Genomic DNA, 17,910 nt, shown 5'->3' with positions numbered 1-17,910 from the left:
CTTAATGTTATACAAGAACAGAATAGAATTGAACAGAATTGAGTTCAGACTTGAGTTCGGTATTTTGGGTCCGGCCCTCCTCAACAGTCCCAGTTTGTCATGTGGCCCCTTGGGGAAATTAGTTGCCCACCCCTGTCCTAGGCCCTACTGTTCTCAAGATATTCACAGAAAACTCTGTTGGTGTACGGTCACTAAATGTACACATAAATTAATTTATTGTATGGCCCCCCATGAACAAAAGTCCACGAAACTTGGCATGCATTCGGAGGGCGTCATAATGATCCTACACTTTCAATTTCGTGCAGTTTTGACCATGTCAGCCAGAGATATTGTGATTAAAACACCTAATTTTTGGCACATCAGGGGGCAGCCGTGGCCCACTGGTTAGCACTCCGGACCTGTAACCGGAGGGTTGCCGGTTCGAGCCTCGATCAGTGGGAACGGCTGAAATGCCCTTGAGCAAGGCACCTAACCCCTCACTGCTCCCCGAGCATCGCTGTTGCAGCAGGCAGCTCACTGCACCGGGATTAGTGTGTGTGTTCACTGTGTGCTGAGTGTGTTTCACTAATTCACGAATTGGGATAAATGCAGAGACCAAACTACCCTCACTGGATCAAAAGAGTATATATACTTATACTTACTACATAAGGTGTGTTAGAGTGTCTATTTTCGTAATTAAAAATACGCAATATTGTGTTTTTGGCACTCAACGCATGGGAACAAAAGCGCTAAGTAGCATCTTTTAGTCTTAGAAATTTTTTTTTTAATACCTACAACCCCTAATCTCTGGTTTTATTGAAGGGTTCTGCACGCTCCCCAGTGGTGGTTGATATAGCGGTGGTGGCTCTAGAGCCCCCCCACATGACACAGACATTGTAACTTTATTTTGTGGGGTTGGGACCCCATGTCGTCAGATAGATGCCCTTTTTGTTTTTTCTCCCCTGCCCTTCAAGACGTCTGTGCATACCAATAAGATCCAATGTGGCGGAAAAACCACATGGGCTAGGGACGCCATCTCCACAAGCAGCATACACCGGTTCTGGCCACACGTTTTTAGAGTTGGAACGGTGTCGATATGTCAGTGAATACGGCCCCAGAATCTCAATTTTTTTTCGGGGGAGAAACTCCCGGACATAGTAGTCCGCACCCCTCTCAGAAAATACTTACAACGTCCCTGTAGGGAGTTATTTATAATTTGGCCAGATTGTTTCATTTTCCTATCCCACAACCCCAACCCCAACAAGCTTGATACGCCTCTGGGGCCGTATTCACAAAGCCTTTTATCTTACCACTACGAGTACTCCTAAATCGAGTTTTCTCTTAAAAGTTATTCACAAAGCCTTTCAGACCTACTCTTAGTAAGGAAAAATGACAACTCCTAAAGTAAGAGTGAGTCTTCGTTGCTATGGATGACGTCATTACTCATGCACGAGCTTGACTGAAGTGACCACCTTGATTGGCTGATGATTGTAACGCGGGAATGATTCCAAACACCTCCCTTACGATGATGAGTGACAGGTGACAGGTCTGAGAATGCGTGCGCTACACAAGTAGTGTGAAGGACGGAAGATGATGAATAACTGAAGGCAAAACAAATAGCCTAGTAGCCTAATGAAACATAGGCCTACGGATTGATGCAGTATCTTTGCAACATTATTAAATTAATCTGTCACCATATACATTTGCAAAGAGGGGATTTTTATTTGATTCACAATGAAACTTTACATTTAATTTACATGTCGACAATGAGTAGTTTTGGTTGTTGTTGGTGCCGTTATTGCATCCCTTTTATGCCTACAATGCAAAATTGTTCCCTCGCAAATGGAAGCTCCTGTTGCCGCATACGCATTTCAAAACATCGCGACGTGAAATGCCGCAAAAAGCTGTTTGTGAATAGGTCTTAGTGAGTTAGGAGTCCTCTCGACTTCTTTTAAGCTGTCCCAGACTTAGGTGCTACTTTTAGGTCTAAAATGCTTCGTGAATTACTTTTAGTGAAAAAAATTAGGAGTCCTAAAGTTAGGAGTGACACGCCCATTATTTTTAGGAGTTGCTCCTAAATTCGCCACTTAGGAGCTACTTTTAGCCTTAAAATTCTTTGTGAATACGGCCCCTGGTGAACTTCTCAAAGTAAACGGTAACACTAAAACAAGGGGCTACATTGAGATTTTTGGTGGAAAAGATCAGGCAGTCTGCCGAGAGACCTGCCCCCAATGGGCATCATTGGATCTTTAAACCACACAATGATCCAAAACATACAAGGCAACTAGAAATGCAATTCCAAGGAATTACCAGTGCATGAAAATGCAAAAGTTGTGATGTAAAATATCATGTATAGTTAAAATAGATAATACAGAGATTACATTACATTACATTTGGCTGACGCATTTTTAGCCAAAGCGACTTACAACATGGTAAACGGTTCAAGTTTTTTAGAGCAATTCTCAACAATTTTAGGACAATTTAAAAAGCATTAGAGTACAGTAAGAATAAGTGCATCAGTGAGTGCTGTTTTTAACAGTTACTTGTCAGTTTAAGACGTCTGGTGAATGCTAGGATCAGCTAGACTTGTTCATTGTTAGACCTCTCATTGTAAGTGTTGCTATGAGAGGAGATGTTCTCTAAAGAGCTGGGTCTTCAGGAGTTTTTTGAAAATGGAGAGGGATGTCCCTGCCCTCGTAGGAACTGGCAGTGTGTTCCACCAACGAGGAACAACAAATGAGAAAAGTTTGGATTTGCCTGAGCATACCGGTGGTAGAGCTAGACGTCGTTCGTCTGAGGAGCGCAGGGGTCTGGAGGTAGCGTATGTCTGTATGAGGGCATTCAAGTAGGTGGGAGCAGAACCGGAGACTACTTTGTAGGCAAGCGTTAGAGCCTTGAATTAGATGCGGGCCGCCATAGTTAGCCAGTGTAGCTGGATGAGCAGCGGGGTAACATGTGCCCTTTTGGGTTGGTTGTAGACCAGGCGCGCCGCCACGTTCTGGATCATCTAAAGTGGTTTCACTGCGCAGGCTGGGAGACCTGTCAGGAGGGCGTTGCAGTAGTCGAGTCGTGAGGTGACTATTGCCTGAACCAGAAGTTGGGTAGCATCTTGAGTCAAGTATGTCCTGATTTTCTGTATGTTGTAGAGTGCGAAACGGCATGACCGGGCGACTGAGGCAACATGATCTGAGAAGTTTAGTTGGTTGTCGAGAACAACTCCTAGATTTCTTGCAGTCCTGGTAGGTGAAACAGACAGAGAGTCAAATTTGATGTTAATGTTGTGATGTATGATAGGTTTAGCTGGGAGGACCAGCAGTTCAGTCTTTGAGAGGTTCAGCTGGAGGTGGTGTGCCTTCATCCATGTAGCTATGTCTGAGAGGCAATCCGAAATCTGCGCTGAAACCAAGGGGTCATCAGGTGGAAAGGACAGATAGAGCTGTGTGTCGCCTGCGTAGCAGTGGTATGAGAAGCCATGCGAACGGATAATCTCTCCCAAGGAGGTGGTGTAGATAGCAAAGAGAAGGGGGCCCAGCACTGAACCCTGGGGGACCCCTGTGGTGAGATGGTGAGGTGCAGATAGCTGACCAAGCCATGATACGTTAAACGAGTGTCCTGTGAGGTAGGATTCAAACCAGGAGAGAGCAGAACCGGAGATTCCCATGTTAGCGAGTATAGAGAGAAGGATGCGGTGATTAACCGTGTCAAAGGCAGCCGATAAGTCAAGCAGAATGAGTTCTGATGACCGAGCGGTCGCCCTGGCTTCTTTTAAGGCTTCTGTTACAGACAGCAGAGCCGTTTCAGTAGAGTGGCCGCTTTTGAACCCAGACTGATTTGGATCCAGAAGGTTGTTCTGTGAAAGGAAGTCAGAGACCTGTTTGGAGACTGCTCGTTCAATGCATTTGAATTAGGGCTGAACTATTTATTGCATTTGCGATAATATCGCGATATGATGAAACGCGATTTTCAAACCGCAAAGGCTGTGATTACGCTTCGTAATATGTGACGTCACCAAAACGCATTTATACTTGCGCTTGCCAAAGCGCCACCGACTCTTCACACCGACCACTGAAGAAGCAAAAAACGTAAACAAGAGGACCAGCTAACAGTGTCAAGAAAGGTCTGATCAGTAGAGCTACTTTGGTTAAAAATAAACCTCTTCATTACCTTTTGCTTGAACCTGCCATGTCCCTGGTTCTAGTTCATAATTCCCCTGTGCTGCTACTCTGGCTGGTAACTTCGTTCACTTGTCCAGCTGACGATTAAAACTCCACGACTGTTTAGGCTGCACAGCAGCCATTCACTTGTGCACTGGGGACTTTGTTTACTGGAGTACAGTGACAGTGGGGGCATTTGCTATATCCAAGGGGTTTGGCGGCACAAACATTTCATCTCACAGGTAATGAATTGATGCATAATGTTATCCGCAAGTAGTTGACACAGCTAAACACCAAAAACCCAGCTGTTCTAACATTAGCTTACCAGCTAAGGATCTAGGCTACATACATGCTGCTAACTGCTGATAACTTTGCTGTTTAAAGAGTTTTGTCTCCCCGATTGGCTTTGTTGTGATATGAACAACTAGTTAATTTGCATGCATGCGTATTATTGCGCTGCGGTGTTGATGATGCTAACCTTTAGTTAAAACCGAGCCGAACGGTCATTCGGCCGCATCTATTTGCGCTACAACAATCTACAGTAGTTTGTTCAGATTCACGTGCAAGTAGCCCACAGAGGAGAGGAGCGGGTCTCTGTGTGTGTGTGTGTGTGTGTGTGTGTGTGTGTGTGTGTGTGTGCGCGCGCGCGCGCGCATGGGGAGCACAGGACAAGGAGAAGCCATGTCAGTCCCACTACATGTAGACCTATTTGTTAACTAACGAAAGAAGATCATATCTACATGAAATAGAAACGTATCAGAATCATTAAATGTTTACAAGGCTGGAAGTTCAACAAATATAGGTCTACTAATGTGATTAAAATAGTTAAATAAAAAATGTTTCATACATCAATCTTATTCAATGACATAATGCCATCATAACATAGGCCTGGGCTCCAGGAAAGAACAGTTTATGTTTAACTTATCTAATTTTGTGTTGGTCTATAGAATAATATATTGCTTGTCTTTGTTGAATAAGACAGAAGATAAAGAGCTTAAAAATATTCGCATATTGCATCGCAAACGCAATATTGGTGAGAAAAATCGCAATTAGATTTTTTTCCAAAATCGTTCACCCCTAATTTGAATAGAAAAGGCAGGAGTGAGAAAGGGCGGTAGTTCTCGACTTGAGCAGGGTTGAGAGAAGCTTTCTTAAGTAACGGTGTTACCCGGGCCATTTTGAACGCTGTTGGAAATGTGCTGGAGGTTAGTGAGGCATTGATCACATGTGTGATAGCTGGTGCGATGGTCGGGCTGATGGACTGAAGTAGGCTCGTAGGTATAGGGTCCAGCGAGCATGTGGTAGGACGACTGCATGTCAGGAGTCTAGATACTTCACTCTCGGAGAGAGGCGTGAATGCTGAAAAAGATGTTCCAGCAGTCCCTAGAGGTTGTAGGAGTGCGGTATCTGAGTCTGATGCGTTGAGTGGGCATGTAGAGAATTGACTGCTGATTGCCGCCACTTTGTTTGTAAAAAATGAGGCGAGGGTGTCCGCAGTAAGGCTGGATGGAGGAGGAGGCAGCTGAGGGTTGAGTAGCGATTTGAAGGTTGAGAAAAGCTTTCGAGTGTCTGTAGCGCTGTTGATTTTGTCATTGTAGAAAGCCGTCTTAGCAGCAGTGATGCTGGCTGAGAAGGAGGTCAGGAGTGTCTGGTAGTTTTTGAGGTCATCAGTTAGTTTGGATTTGTGCCATTTCCTCTCCGTGGCTCTGAGTTTGGTGCGCTGCGATCAGAGGGTATCATTTAGCCATGGATGAGAGTGTTTGGATCGAGCTGGCCTTGTGGTAAGAGGGCACAGCTCGTCTAGACACGAGCTCAGTGTGGAGCAGAGCGGGTCTGTGGCCTCATTAACCTCCAGAGAGGAGAAGGTGTTGAGTGGAGGTAGACCGGAGGCAACCACAGAGGAAAAGTGCGTTGGAGACAGGTTCCGGATGTTGTGGTGGAACGTGACCATCGGCTAAGGCAGCGGTTCCCAAACTTTTCCCCCCGCGTACCACCGCCTACATTCCGACTCGGCTCGCGTACCCCCACCATCCGACACACAATATTTGTCCATTTCCCGGTTTTAGGTGTGTGCATTTGGTCAGTTAAAAAGTTATGAAAAGTAGCCTGCATAGTAGCTAACTACTACATCCACATACAATATCTTATAATAGGCCTACAACAACGCCTGACAAGGATGTATTCGTTTGGACAACATTAGGCTATACAGCCTAGAAAGGCTAAACTTATAGGCTACCTTTAGTTTGTTAAATGTAAAGCCTAGCTTAATGTTACCTTTCTTGCCCATCTGAAATAACTCCTATCTTTGCTCCTTCCCTCCTTTCTGTTTTTGTTGTTTTCAAAAACCTGTTATATCCGCAAAACTTTCCCCCCACGGACCACGGACCATCCAACGCATTCAAAAGTAACGCATTCTAGCTATTCCAGGCGTCATGTTTGATAAGCTGCCCTTTTTTTGATGAACACATACAGAGTTTATAAATGATATCCTTTAATTTCATGTTTCCATATCATTATGACCTGATTAGAAATTATGTATTTATTCATAAATTAATTACAAAATTTTCATTTTACACCTGTCCGCCATAGCCCTTTTCATCTCGCGTACCCCCTAGAAGCAGCTCGCGTACCACCGGGGGTGCGCGTACCACAGTTTGGGAATCCCTGGGCTAAGGAGCCGGAGGCTGTTCTGTCAGGCTGACGTTGAACTGGATGAAGAAGTGGTCAGAAAGATGGAGAGGCGTCACCATGAGGGTGTCTGTGCTGCAGTTCCGAGTGAAGATCAAGTCAAGCTCTTTGCCAGCTTTGTGAGTCGGTGGGCTTTGAACCAGTTTGAGCTCAAAGGAGTGGATCAGGGCCAAAAAGTCCGCTGAGCCTGGGGCATCTAAGTGGATGTTCAAGAGATGGTTACTACGGTTATGCTAGGATAGACATGGTGGTTGCATAGCTTAATAAAAGTTGGTAGTTTAAAAGTAGACTGTTTAAAAGTTGAATGTATATAGTTTAAAAGTTGTTGATAGACAGCTAGTTTAATAGATAGATAGTTTAATGATAGTTTAAGAGTACACTGTTTAAAAGTTGGATGTAAATAGTTTAAAAGTTGTTGACAGACTGAAAGTTTAATGAATGTTGATATTCAAATAGTTTAATGGCTGTGTATAGGTAGATATTTGACGATAACTAAAAGTCGGAATGGCTCTAATGTTTGCTAGCAGATTTTTAACTATGCTAACCATGTTACTTAGCTAATGTTTTATAGCAGTGCTAGCAATGCCAACATGCTAACCATGCTACTTAGCTAACATTTTCTAGTAGTTTTGTTAAACATGCTAACTATGCTAGCAATGTAACATGTTAACCATGCTACTTAGCTAACTTAGCTAATGTTTTCTAGTAGTTTTGCTAAACATGCTAATTATGCTAACAATGCTTACATGCTAACCATGCTACTTAGCTAACTTAGCCAACGTTTTCTAGCAGTTTTGCTAACTATGCTACTTACCTAACTTAGCTAATGTTTTCTAGCAGTTTTGTTAAAAATGTTAACTATGCTAGCAATGTTTAACAAGCTAACCATGCTACTTAGCTAACGCTTTCTAGCAGTTTTGTTAAACATGCTAACTATGCTAGCAATGCTAACCATGCTACTTAGCTAACTTAGGTAATGTTTTCTAGCAGTTTTGCTAACAATGTTAAAATGCTAACTATCCTAACAATGCTAACTAGCTACAGTGGGTAGGAGACATAGTTGATGACAAATTAAAAGTTGTTGATAGCTAGTTTAATAGATAGATAGTTTAATGATAGTTTTTAAAAGTAGACTGTTTAAAAGTTGAATGTAGATAGTTTAAAAGTTGTTGATAGACAGCTAGTTTAATAGATAGATAGTTTAATGATAGTTTATAAGTAGACCGTTTAAAAGTTGAATGTAAAAAGTTCAGTAGTTTAATGGGTTAAATTGTTTAAAAGTGGATTATTGTAGTGAGGACTTTTATATTGAAACAGTTTTGGGCAGAGGAAACAGTTAAATAGGATGTGTAGTCTTAATTGACCCAGATTGTATGCTTAAAGCCTGAGGCTGCAGGTGGCCTGAACACCTGGCAAAGGATTCTAATTGCTTAATGGCCGTATTATGAGGTCACAATCGGCAATGTTAAGTCTATGGGGATTTTTAAAAAGTGTTTCTTTAATAGTTTGAAAAGTTGAAAAGATATAGCAGCTTGGTCCATTTGAATACCTACGTTACAAAGTTTGAATGAAGTTTCTAAGTTAAACTGTTCAAGAGAAATTGTGTACGGAAAAAGTGGTAAGTGGAATAATAATAACTAGAAATGCAATTCCAAGGAATTACCAGTGCATGAAAATGCTAAAGTTGTGATGTAAAATATCATGTATATTTAAAACAGATAATACAGAGATGGTTACTACAGTGATGCTAGGATAGACATGGTGGTTGCATAGCTTAATAAAAGTTGATAGTTTAAAAGTAGACTGTTTAAAAGCTGAATGTAGATAGTTTAAAAAGTTGTTGATAGACAGTATATAGTTTAAAAGTTGTTGATAGACAGCTAGTTTAATAGATAGTTTAATGATAGTTTAAAAGTAGACCGTTTAAAAGTTGAAGGTAAATAGTTTAAAAGTTGTTGACAGACTGGAAGTTTAATGAATGTTGATATTCAAATAGTTTAATGGCTGTGTATAGGTAGATATTTGACGATAACTGAAAGTTGGAATGGCTCTAATGTTTGCTAGCAGATTTTTAACTATGCTAACCATGTTACTTAGCTAATGTTTTATAGCAGTGCTAGCAATGCCAACATGCTAACCATGCTACTTAGCTAACATTTTCTAGTAGTTTTGCTAAACATGCTAACTATGTTAGCAATGCTAACTATGCTAACCATGTTACTAAGCTAACTTAACTAACGTTTTCTAGCAAGTTTGCTAAACATGCTAACTATGTTAGCAATGCTAACATGCTAACTATGTTAACCATGTGACTTAGCTAACCTAGCTAATCATTTTTAGTAGTTATGCTAACTAGCATGCTAGCAATGTTCATATGCTAACTATGCTAACCATGTGACTTAGCTAACCTAGCTAATCATTTTTAGCAGTTTTGCTAAAAATGCTCAAAATGTTAGCAATGCTAACATGCTAACTAGCTACAGTGGGTAGGAGTCATAGTTGATGACAAGTAACAGTTACAATGGCTGAACAGTTAAAAAGTTCAGTAGTTTAAAGGGTTAAATTGTTTAATAGTGAAATATTGTAGTGAGGACTTTTATTTTGAAACAGTTTTTGGCAGAGGAAGCAGTTGAACAGGATGTGTAGTCTTAATAGGGCCAGTTTGTATGCTTAAAGCCTGAGACTGGCAGTTGATCCAGGTGGCCTGAACACCTGCCATAGGATTCTAATTGCTTAACGGCCGTATTATGATGTCACAATCGGCAATGTTAAGTCTATGGGGATTTTTAAAAAGTTTTTCTTTAATAGTTTAAAAAGTATAAAAGTTTCAAAGTTGAAAAGACATAGCAGCTTGGTCTGTTTGAATACCTACGTTACAAAGTTTGAACGAAGTTTCTAAGTTAAACTGTTCAAGAGAAATTGTGTACGGAAAAAGTGGTAAGCGGAATAATAATAATAAGAAAAAGTTGTTGTTGCCTAGGAAGAACAGTACAGTGCATTTTCATGCACTGTAATAAGAAGTTGTTGTTGCCTAGGAAGAACAGTACAGTGCATTTTCATGTACTGTAATAAATGGTTAACTGAGAACAATATCAACATTTTAGAGTGGCAGAGCCAGAGTCCAGACTTCAATCCGTCAAAAAAGTGAGCACAAGGCCAGAGTGATGGCAAATAATAATTCCTGACTCAAAACCCAAATTGCTGTTAAAAAGGTGTGATCTAGAATTATTGTGGAGACATGGAGAGGTTTGGTAGATATTATAAGAACCATTTTGAGAGTTGTGAATGCAAATAAAGATGTTTCCATTGATTATTTAAAAGAGTATGAATAATTTTGGACATGCCATTTTTCATAAAAATGGTAATAATAATTAAAAAAATGTGACAGTGTCATTTTTGGGGCAGCCATGGCGTACTGGTTAGTGCTTCGGACTTCGAACCCCGACCAGTAGGCACAGCTGAAGTGCCCTTGAGCAAGGCACCTAACCCCTCACTGCTCCCCGAGCGCCGCTGTTGTTGCAGGCAGCTCACTGCGCCGGGATTAGTGTGTGCTTCACCTCACTGTGTGTTCACTGTGTGCTGAATGTGTTTCACTAATTCACGGATTGGGATAAATGCAGAGACCAAATTTCCCTCACGGGATCAAAAGAGTATATATACTTATACTTATACTTTTCAGTCAGAACAAACATATTGATAAAGAGAAAATCAGCATTAAATCAATATTTGCCAGGGGTATGAATAATTTTGTTCTTAACTGTATATTGTATAAACCTCCCTCCCGAAGTCTTAAGAGTAGCGCTGGGAAGAAAGCTAGCAGCCTGGGCTTTTAGTTTGATTGTTAGCAGGCTTGACTCCCGATCTGAGGTGCTGCTGTTTGTGGGTTCCAGTCCAGTTTTACACAATGGTAAAACATTGAGTTTTTTTTCCTGACATCCTGAAATTCTCTGGTATATGCCATAATACTACAGTATTTCAGTGAAACTAAGTGTAAAATACCCTTTTAAATACCAACCTTGTGTACTGTTGAGCTGGTGCTTTGAAAACAATGCTCTTTTTAACATGCTGTTATGCTGTCGTCCGAATATAAGGCTGGCATCTGTCTGCTCATCATCTTCATACTCTGACTTGTGTTGTCTGTAGATCAACTTCTGTACAACTGAGTCATAGTAACCCAGCTGGATGTCATCCAGCATCACCACCGTACTGAACTCTGGGAAAGGTGTGTCTCCGAGGATTAGTGTTGAGAAAGCCCACAGAGAGTGAGAGCCTGCAGAAAAAAAGACGTGTCATGAGCTTGAGTGTTGAACATAATAATAACAATAACAAAAACAATATTCTTAAATACTTTTTAGAGTTTAACACGGTTTTAATGTTGTATTAAACAAATACGTCACGTGACTTCTTACTACCCATTGCTGTGTCATCAGTACCTCTGGTTTAATCTGCTCCTGCGGTTTACCTTGCTCTCAGTTGCTGTGTTTTCAAAAGTATTTGTATAAGCCGCAAGAGCAGACATGGGCAGTATTTTAATTACATGTATTTGAAATACGTATTTAATTATTTCATCAGGGAGTCAAACAGATATGTAGGGGAGGAGAGGTTCTTTTGAAATAACATTCAACCAATCAGAATCTTCCACCTGGGAGAACACATTATCAGCAGCTCCATTGTTGCCAGTTTCAGTCCCTTTCAGAATAGGCCGTTTCTGGGGCCTGTTGCCTTAAATGCAAATGAGCTGTTGCTGGCCAAGCCCCACTCTGGAACTGATTCCATGTTTACGGCAACGGGCAGCATGGTCGTAACCTAAGCCGGGGAATACGAGTCGGCGTCGGTGACATGGTGATGGAGGATTCTCCACCAGAAAAAACTCCACTCATACCAACCCCACTTCCACTCATGTCCTATAGCTTAAACATGCAGAGGAACGAGACGTGTCCGGGGGAGTTTCTGTTTGTATACTTGAAATATGGATGACATCTGGTGCGCAAAAGACGTTTGGATATTTTGTGTAGCCTAGCCTACTGTTGGAAACAATCTTCGACAGGAAGCTCCTAACCTAGTGGGTGGGAATTTTCAGATGGTGGTAGGTAGTCAGTGCCATAGATATATATAGAAAGGCTAGATGTCTCATGGCGGAGTCTCCAACGCCATCACCGGCGGCCATCTTGTCACAGAGAAGCTATCTGGTGGGCTTTGTGGTACCTGATGGCTCTTCTTCTACTAAAGGCAGAACAATGCCCCCAGGCTATAACAATGACACCTTCAGGTCACTGCCAGTCATTACAGTGCACCATTGAAACACAATGTTATGAGTTAGCGAGCTGACTGTGGCAAGATGGCCAAGAGGTGCGGACGTCGACCTCCATTGGCAAGCAGCGTGGACGAGTCATCTAGCCTTTATTATATGTATCTATGGTCAGCGCCATAAATATTAGACAGCTAGATACCGCATTGGGCTCCAGAACATATATAATTAGCACCCCCATCTTGGTGGGGGCAACAATAACTGGAGGCCAATGGAGAAACACGTGACTCTGACTGGAAATCTGGTAAGAAGGTGTCTCTGATTGCGGCAAGTGTTGCCCATAGACAGTAAACGTGTTGCCCCCAGCAATATGGCAGCCGCTTTTACGTATGCCACCAAATACAACTCGAGCCCAATGCGGTATCTAGCTTTCTAACATATGGTCAGGCACCCTATATGGCTCTGGGAGTAGTATGCAAATTTCCCTTATTGTGACGTCTCAATAAGGGAGATTTCTGACTAGCTCACAGAAGCACATAGTTTCTGACATCAACCTCTCTCAACTAACCCACAAAAACTCAACACACGGTTTTGTTTCGCACCTGTTGTAGTGTTTGTAGAAGCATCAGAGACCTTAATGGAAGTACAAAAGCGCAGAAAAAGTGAAATCAAAGTAAATCAAAGTCTTCATTTAGGCCTGGATATTTAGTTGCTTGTAATTCATAAATCCAAAAAGTTTCCTGTTGATTAATTGTCGTTGTCTATTGCCCTTTCTTATGGTAAGTGGATTGTGGTCAATACCACAGGCCTGTAATGTGGATGGGTCGCTGTTCCAGATAGTGTCTTGCCATGGGGAAATTGTTGCCTGTTCGTAGTGCTGGGCGGTATGACCAAAAATGTATATCACGGTATTTTTCAAAATTCTTACGGTTTCACGGTATATGACGGTATTTTTTTCCCCCATGCATAATCAGATGTTCACAGCATTTTCTACAGGTTGAGAGAGGAATTGCTGCAGTACACTGACTAAGGATGGTCTATTTTACTGTCATGATGTAGAATAACTCCACACTAGTGGTAATGCAGTTTTGCATGGCCTCAGAAAATGATGCTGTTTACAAAGAGCCACTCATGATTCTAATGAAGAATCTAATCAGAATGCAAAGACAATTGCAGTCAAAATATAGAACTTTTACTGTGCAAATTTCACAAACATCTTGTATCAAACCAATACAAAAAGTAGTGTAACTTGCAATACTTTTTTGAAAATTATATTAAAATAAAAACCTCTGTTAATATGCTTACTCTGTCAAATAGGCCTATCAGAAACATGCCTTATTGTTGTTGTGTGGTTTACATGACGTTAGTGGTAGGCTAACGTTAACTTCATGTGGATGTGGATGTCTTGTTAGCCTGCCATGAGCTTCGGTTCGGTTCTCTAGGCAAAACATTAACAAAAAAGTTCGTTTTGGTGCACTGATGACAGTCAGGATAATTTCTAACTAGCCAGCTAGTATTGCTCAGTGCATGTCTATAACATGCTTTACTTGCTACCTGGATAATTTCAGCGAATATTCTTAAGGTGAAGATGAATGATAAGAACATTAAACTTCACTAGTTACAGCTGTTGAACAATCTCAACAGAATTTTCGTGACGGTAAATCCAGAAAGGGTTAAAGCGGAGCTAGTAATCAAGGATCTTTTGTAAATCCCTTTCAATGCAGTATCCCTTAACGTTTTTCCTTAACTAAAGAAACAATTTAAGGTATCCTGTGCAACACCCTTAAATAAACCTCTTACCTAAGGAGAAATTGAGCCTTAAGGGCCATACTTCAGGGGAAAAACTTATGGTGTTTTGTGTTTACCCTCACTATGCCTTGCAGTGGCACCATGCGTGCGTGTGAAAAAAGTCCCGTCTGAAACACTGTCGCGCGGCGCAGCGTTCCAAACTTTGTGTAATCAAATACACCGGTATGGCGGTATATTCAAAATTCATATCATAACGAAAATATACACCGGTATACGGTGTGAACCGGTATACCGCCCAGCACTACCTGTTCGAATGGCATATTTGTGTTCTGCCAGTCTGCGACTTTGCAAGCGTCTTTTTGTCCTTCATATGTTTAAAAAAACATTAACAGATTTTGGGTCTCAAAAACAACTTCATGAACTGTAAAACATCCTTTGTCATTTATAGACTTAAATGTCCTATATGCAAAGTCTTTTACAAAGGACAAAAAGACGCTTAATGGCGGCCTTACATTGTATGATTTTGGTCTGTTTTCACAGCCGGGGACTAAATTTCCAAAGTCGGACAGGAATCATGGGAGTTGTAGTGGAATCGCAGCATGCTCCCGTCAACTAGATTGGTTCCCAAAGACTGGGTCGCGACCCACAGGTGGGTCGTAGGTGATTTTATTTGGGTCGCCAGCATAGCCTAGTGACAATTTATGTTGTGTAATACCCCTATCTTATACCTTATATAGCTTAGGAAGCTAACAGCTTTCTGTTAGGGTCTAGTTTGTTAACTACCACAGTCACGAGTTGGGTCGCGATAGTCTGGCATTTTTAAAAAGTGGGTCCCCAGAAAAAAAGTTTGGGAAACACTGAACTAGATCGTTTAGTGTAAGGTGTCAATCTAAGCGGTTTTAAGTCAGTTGGAGTCTTTTTCTAGTTTTGCCGTTACGACAATATCAAACATGTTTGAAATTATCGCAAGTCTTTTTAGTGGTGGCTCATGCAAATAGTGACGTGACAATATAAATGTAGCGCAAGGGCGTAGGTTTGGTCTCAGCTTTGGTGGGGACACATCCCTAACTCCTGTTGTCACGATACCAACATTATTGTTTCAATACCAATAGTAAGTGAAGAATCTCGATTTCGAGCTTTTGCGATTTTTTAACATTTGATTTGGTTTGTGTGATTTATGAGTTCATTCACATCAGTGGCAATCATAGAATTTGACTGACCCTCCTCCACACACACACACACACATAGAAAGTGATGGTTGTCATAGGTTTCTATTTCATATTTTGGAATTCATATAAACTTTATATTGTTAATTATTTATGACCGCCGCGCAGCGAAGCCTAGAAATCTAGACGCACCCTAGCGGCAGCAAATTACATTTGCTGCCAGGGTTAGTCTAGCAACTCTCTGTTGGCTTGTGAGCTCGAAAAATTAAACTTCTATCAGGCCAATCAAATCGTGTATAGAGTGGTTAGGTGGGCGTAACATAATGATTGATGGCAGAGTTGCAACGGTTTGGCTTGAATTCCCTGCTACTTGAAAACAAAGAAGATGGATGTTGCTGTATGCGAACGGTGTGACACGAGTTAAGATTTAATTAAGTTGGCAAAAGTTTGAACTAGCCAACTAGCTCCGCTGATGGGAAACGCATGGGACTCATAGCGCTGTCCTATTGCGTGCAGAGGGAATTTGAAAGACAACCGATTATTCAGCCCCTTGGACTGAGCACTGCGAATGGTGAGTGCCCAGACCCTACATTTTAATGTGGGTCTGGCTCGTCAGGCTATGTGGAACCAGCTTCCCATTTCAATTAGAACTGCACCCTCAATTGATAGCTTTAAAACCAGTATCAAGACTAGGGATGTCCGATAATATCGGCCCGATATTAGCATAAAAATGTAATATCTGTTAATATCGTTATCGGATTTTTTTTGCCTTAAAACTGATAAAATAATGCTTGCGTTACACCCAAATAGTGCCTATTAGAGGGAGAGCAGATAGCTAACAAACGTTCAGAAAAAGTCCTGTTGGCAAATTTGAGGAAAAGTCGGTAAAGGGGCTATTTCACACAATTTGAGGGTGCTGAATTCAAATATTTTGTTTACCAAGCTCAATTTTGAGTTTTAAGCTTGCTAATTAGCATAATTAACATACTTTTTGGTTTTGCCATCATATATCATAGGAATTGCAAAAAATAAGGCATTAATATACTCTTTATGTATCAGATATGTTGTGGGACAGGACAGGAATTACCCCAATAACCCTCAAGTAGCAAATGAAAATAAGCTAAAATTAAAATATAAATTGAAATAATAGCTAAAATTCAGTATGACGTTTAGAAGCAAAATAGATTCCTTGATAATAAATTGATAGAATGGTAGGTGACTGCTCATTTTTCTGTAGAAAGTACTTTGTCACTAACTATTATGAACAGTTGTCAGTCTTTACAGAGGATTTACACTGTATTTTGTTTTTACTGTAAAGGCGACTGTGCTTGCCTAGTTAAAACATCTCACCGGTGCTCTTTCCTATCATTCAAATCCCAGCCATGCAAAAAAATGGAAGAGTGTGCATGTTTAAGGGTTGCTGAAGAGTGCTATGGAGATTGCATTATTTGCAAATAAAAATACAATTTAAACAAGATATCCTTTATAGTGCAACAAAAAGAAACATTCTCCAGTGCATCATTACTGCATATGATGCTGAAAGTGAAGTGGACCTAGGACAAATCCTCAGCTATGAACTGATTAATGTCCCTGTACTGTAGCTATTGCAGATAGTGATGGTTATTTGTGAAATTGAAATAAGTCATCCTCACTCAAGTGCTGTCTAGCAATGTGGAACGTCCAGTAGTGATCACTGCAAAAACTGCTCATTCAACACTGGTAATAGATGCTCAAGATCTAGATATGTCTTTAGGGCACCCATCTGACTGCAGCACATTAAAGAAATATGCAGGAAAGTTTGTAAGAAACGTTTGTATTGTTATTTGGTATTTGTTATGTGGTAGTAAATGATGTTGACTATCAAAGAAATAGACCTAATCTAGGAATGCACACAGATATTGCAACAGATATGCTCAGGCCAATCCAAACTTTTCTCATCTGTTGTTCCTCGTTGGTGGAACACACTGCCAGTTCCTACAAGGGCAGGGTCATCCCTCTCCATTTTCAAAAAACTCCTGAAGACCCAGCTCTTTAGAGAACATATCCTCTCATAGCCTCGTGAGACCATCCTGATCTCGCAAGCTTCAGGGTTTCACTCGCAGATCAGTCTGGATACTTTCCGTTAAAGAAAATTTGGAGCAGTTCATCAAACGAACGTCCAATCAGCGTTGGCTTTAAGGCGGGTTGAGGTGTGACGCAACGAACAACATGACGGCATCCGCAGAGATGAGCATAGCTATCGCGCAAGTTTTATTCAAATTAGAAAGTATTCCTGGGTAAACTGTGAAGTTATGAGTCTCAGCCATGCAGCTGGGAGGAATGAACGACACAGACATCCTCCACGGCTGATTCCAGTTCATAATGGAGGAATATACTATCTTCAGAAGTGTAGGGCCTACCGTGAAAACTTGATGGGAATTGTCGTTGATTAGGTTCATAAATGGTAAGTTAAAACATCTTAACGTTTGTCACGTTACCTAACTTAATTGTATGTTAAACGGCATTAGAAGAATACTTTGTTCATCTAATTGGTTGATTTGGCCCGTCGATAACCAACAAAGGTGGTGATAGACAGATGGTTTATCCAATCAGCTAACCAGTATGTCTGCCCCTTCCCAAAAGTTCTTCAATGAAAAGTTCCCAGATGGATATGCGGAACAAATCCATCTGGCGGAGTCAGGTTAATCCTCTCATAGCACCACTTACAACAAGTCTTGCTGATCCTAGCACTTACCATCCGTCTTGAACTGACACTCAACTGTTTAAAAACAACACTCACTGATGCACTTATTCTTACTGTACTCTACCGTTTTTAAATTGTCCTAAAATTGTTGAGAGAATTGCTTTAAAACTTAACTGTTACCATGTTGTTAGTCGCTTTGGTTAAAAATGCGTCAGCCAAATGTAATGTAATGGTGTAGGCCTA

At 41.0% G+C, this 17,910-nt stretch overlaps 1 protein-coding gene across 1 annotated transcript in view; it reads right to left on the bottom strand.

Annotated features, from left to right (window-relative positions):
* The window catches only part of LOC143106435 (major histocompatibility complex class I-related protein 1-like), an 88,750-nt gene that overhangs the window by 26,681 nt on the left and 44,159 nt on the right, over window positions 1-17,910 (bottom strand). The window contains exon 2 of the mRNA XM_076270706.1: window positions 10,837-11,091. Within this exon, the coding sequence (XP_076126821.1) occupies window positions 10,837-11,091 (255 nt within the window). The remainder of the gene's footprint in view (window positions 1-10,836; window positions 11,092-17,910) is intronic.

Source organism: Alosa pseudoharengus, unplaced genomic scaffold (genome assembly GCF_046254945.1).
Source record: "Alosa pseudoharengus isolate Yale_2024_CS ecotype anadromous, Long Island Sound unplaced genomic scaffold, YU_APseudo_1.1 YU_APseudo_1.1_scf_6, whole genome shotgun sequence".
NCBI classification, from domain to species: Eukaryota; Metazoa; Chordata; class Actinopteri; order Clupeiformes; family Clupeidae; genus Alosa; species Alosa pseudoharengus.
This window is presented reverse-complemented; position numbering and strand designations above follow the sequence as displayed.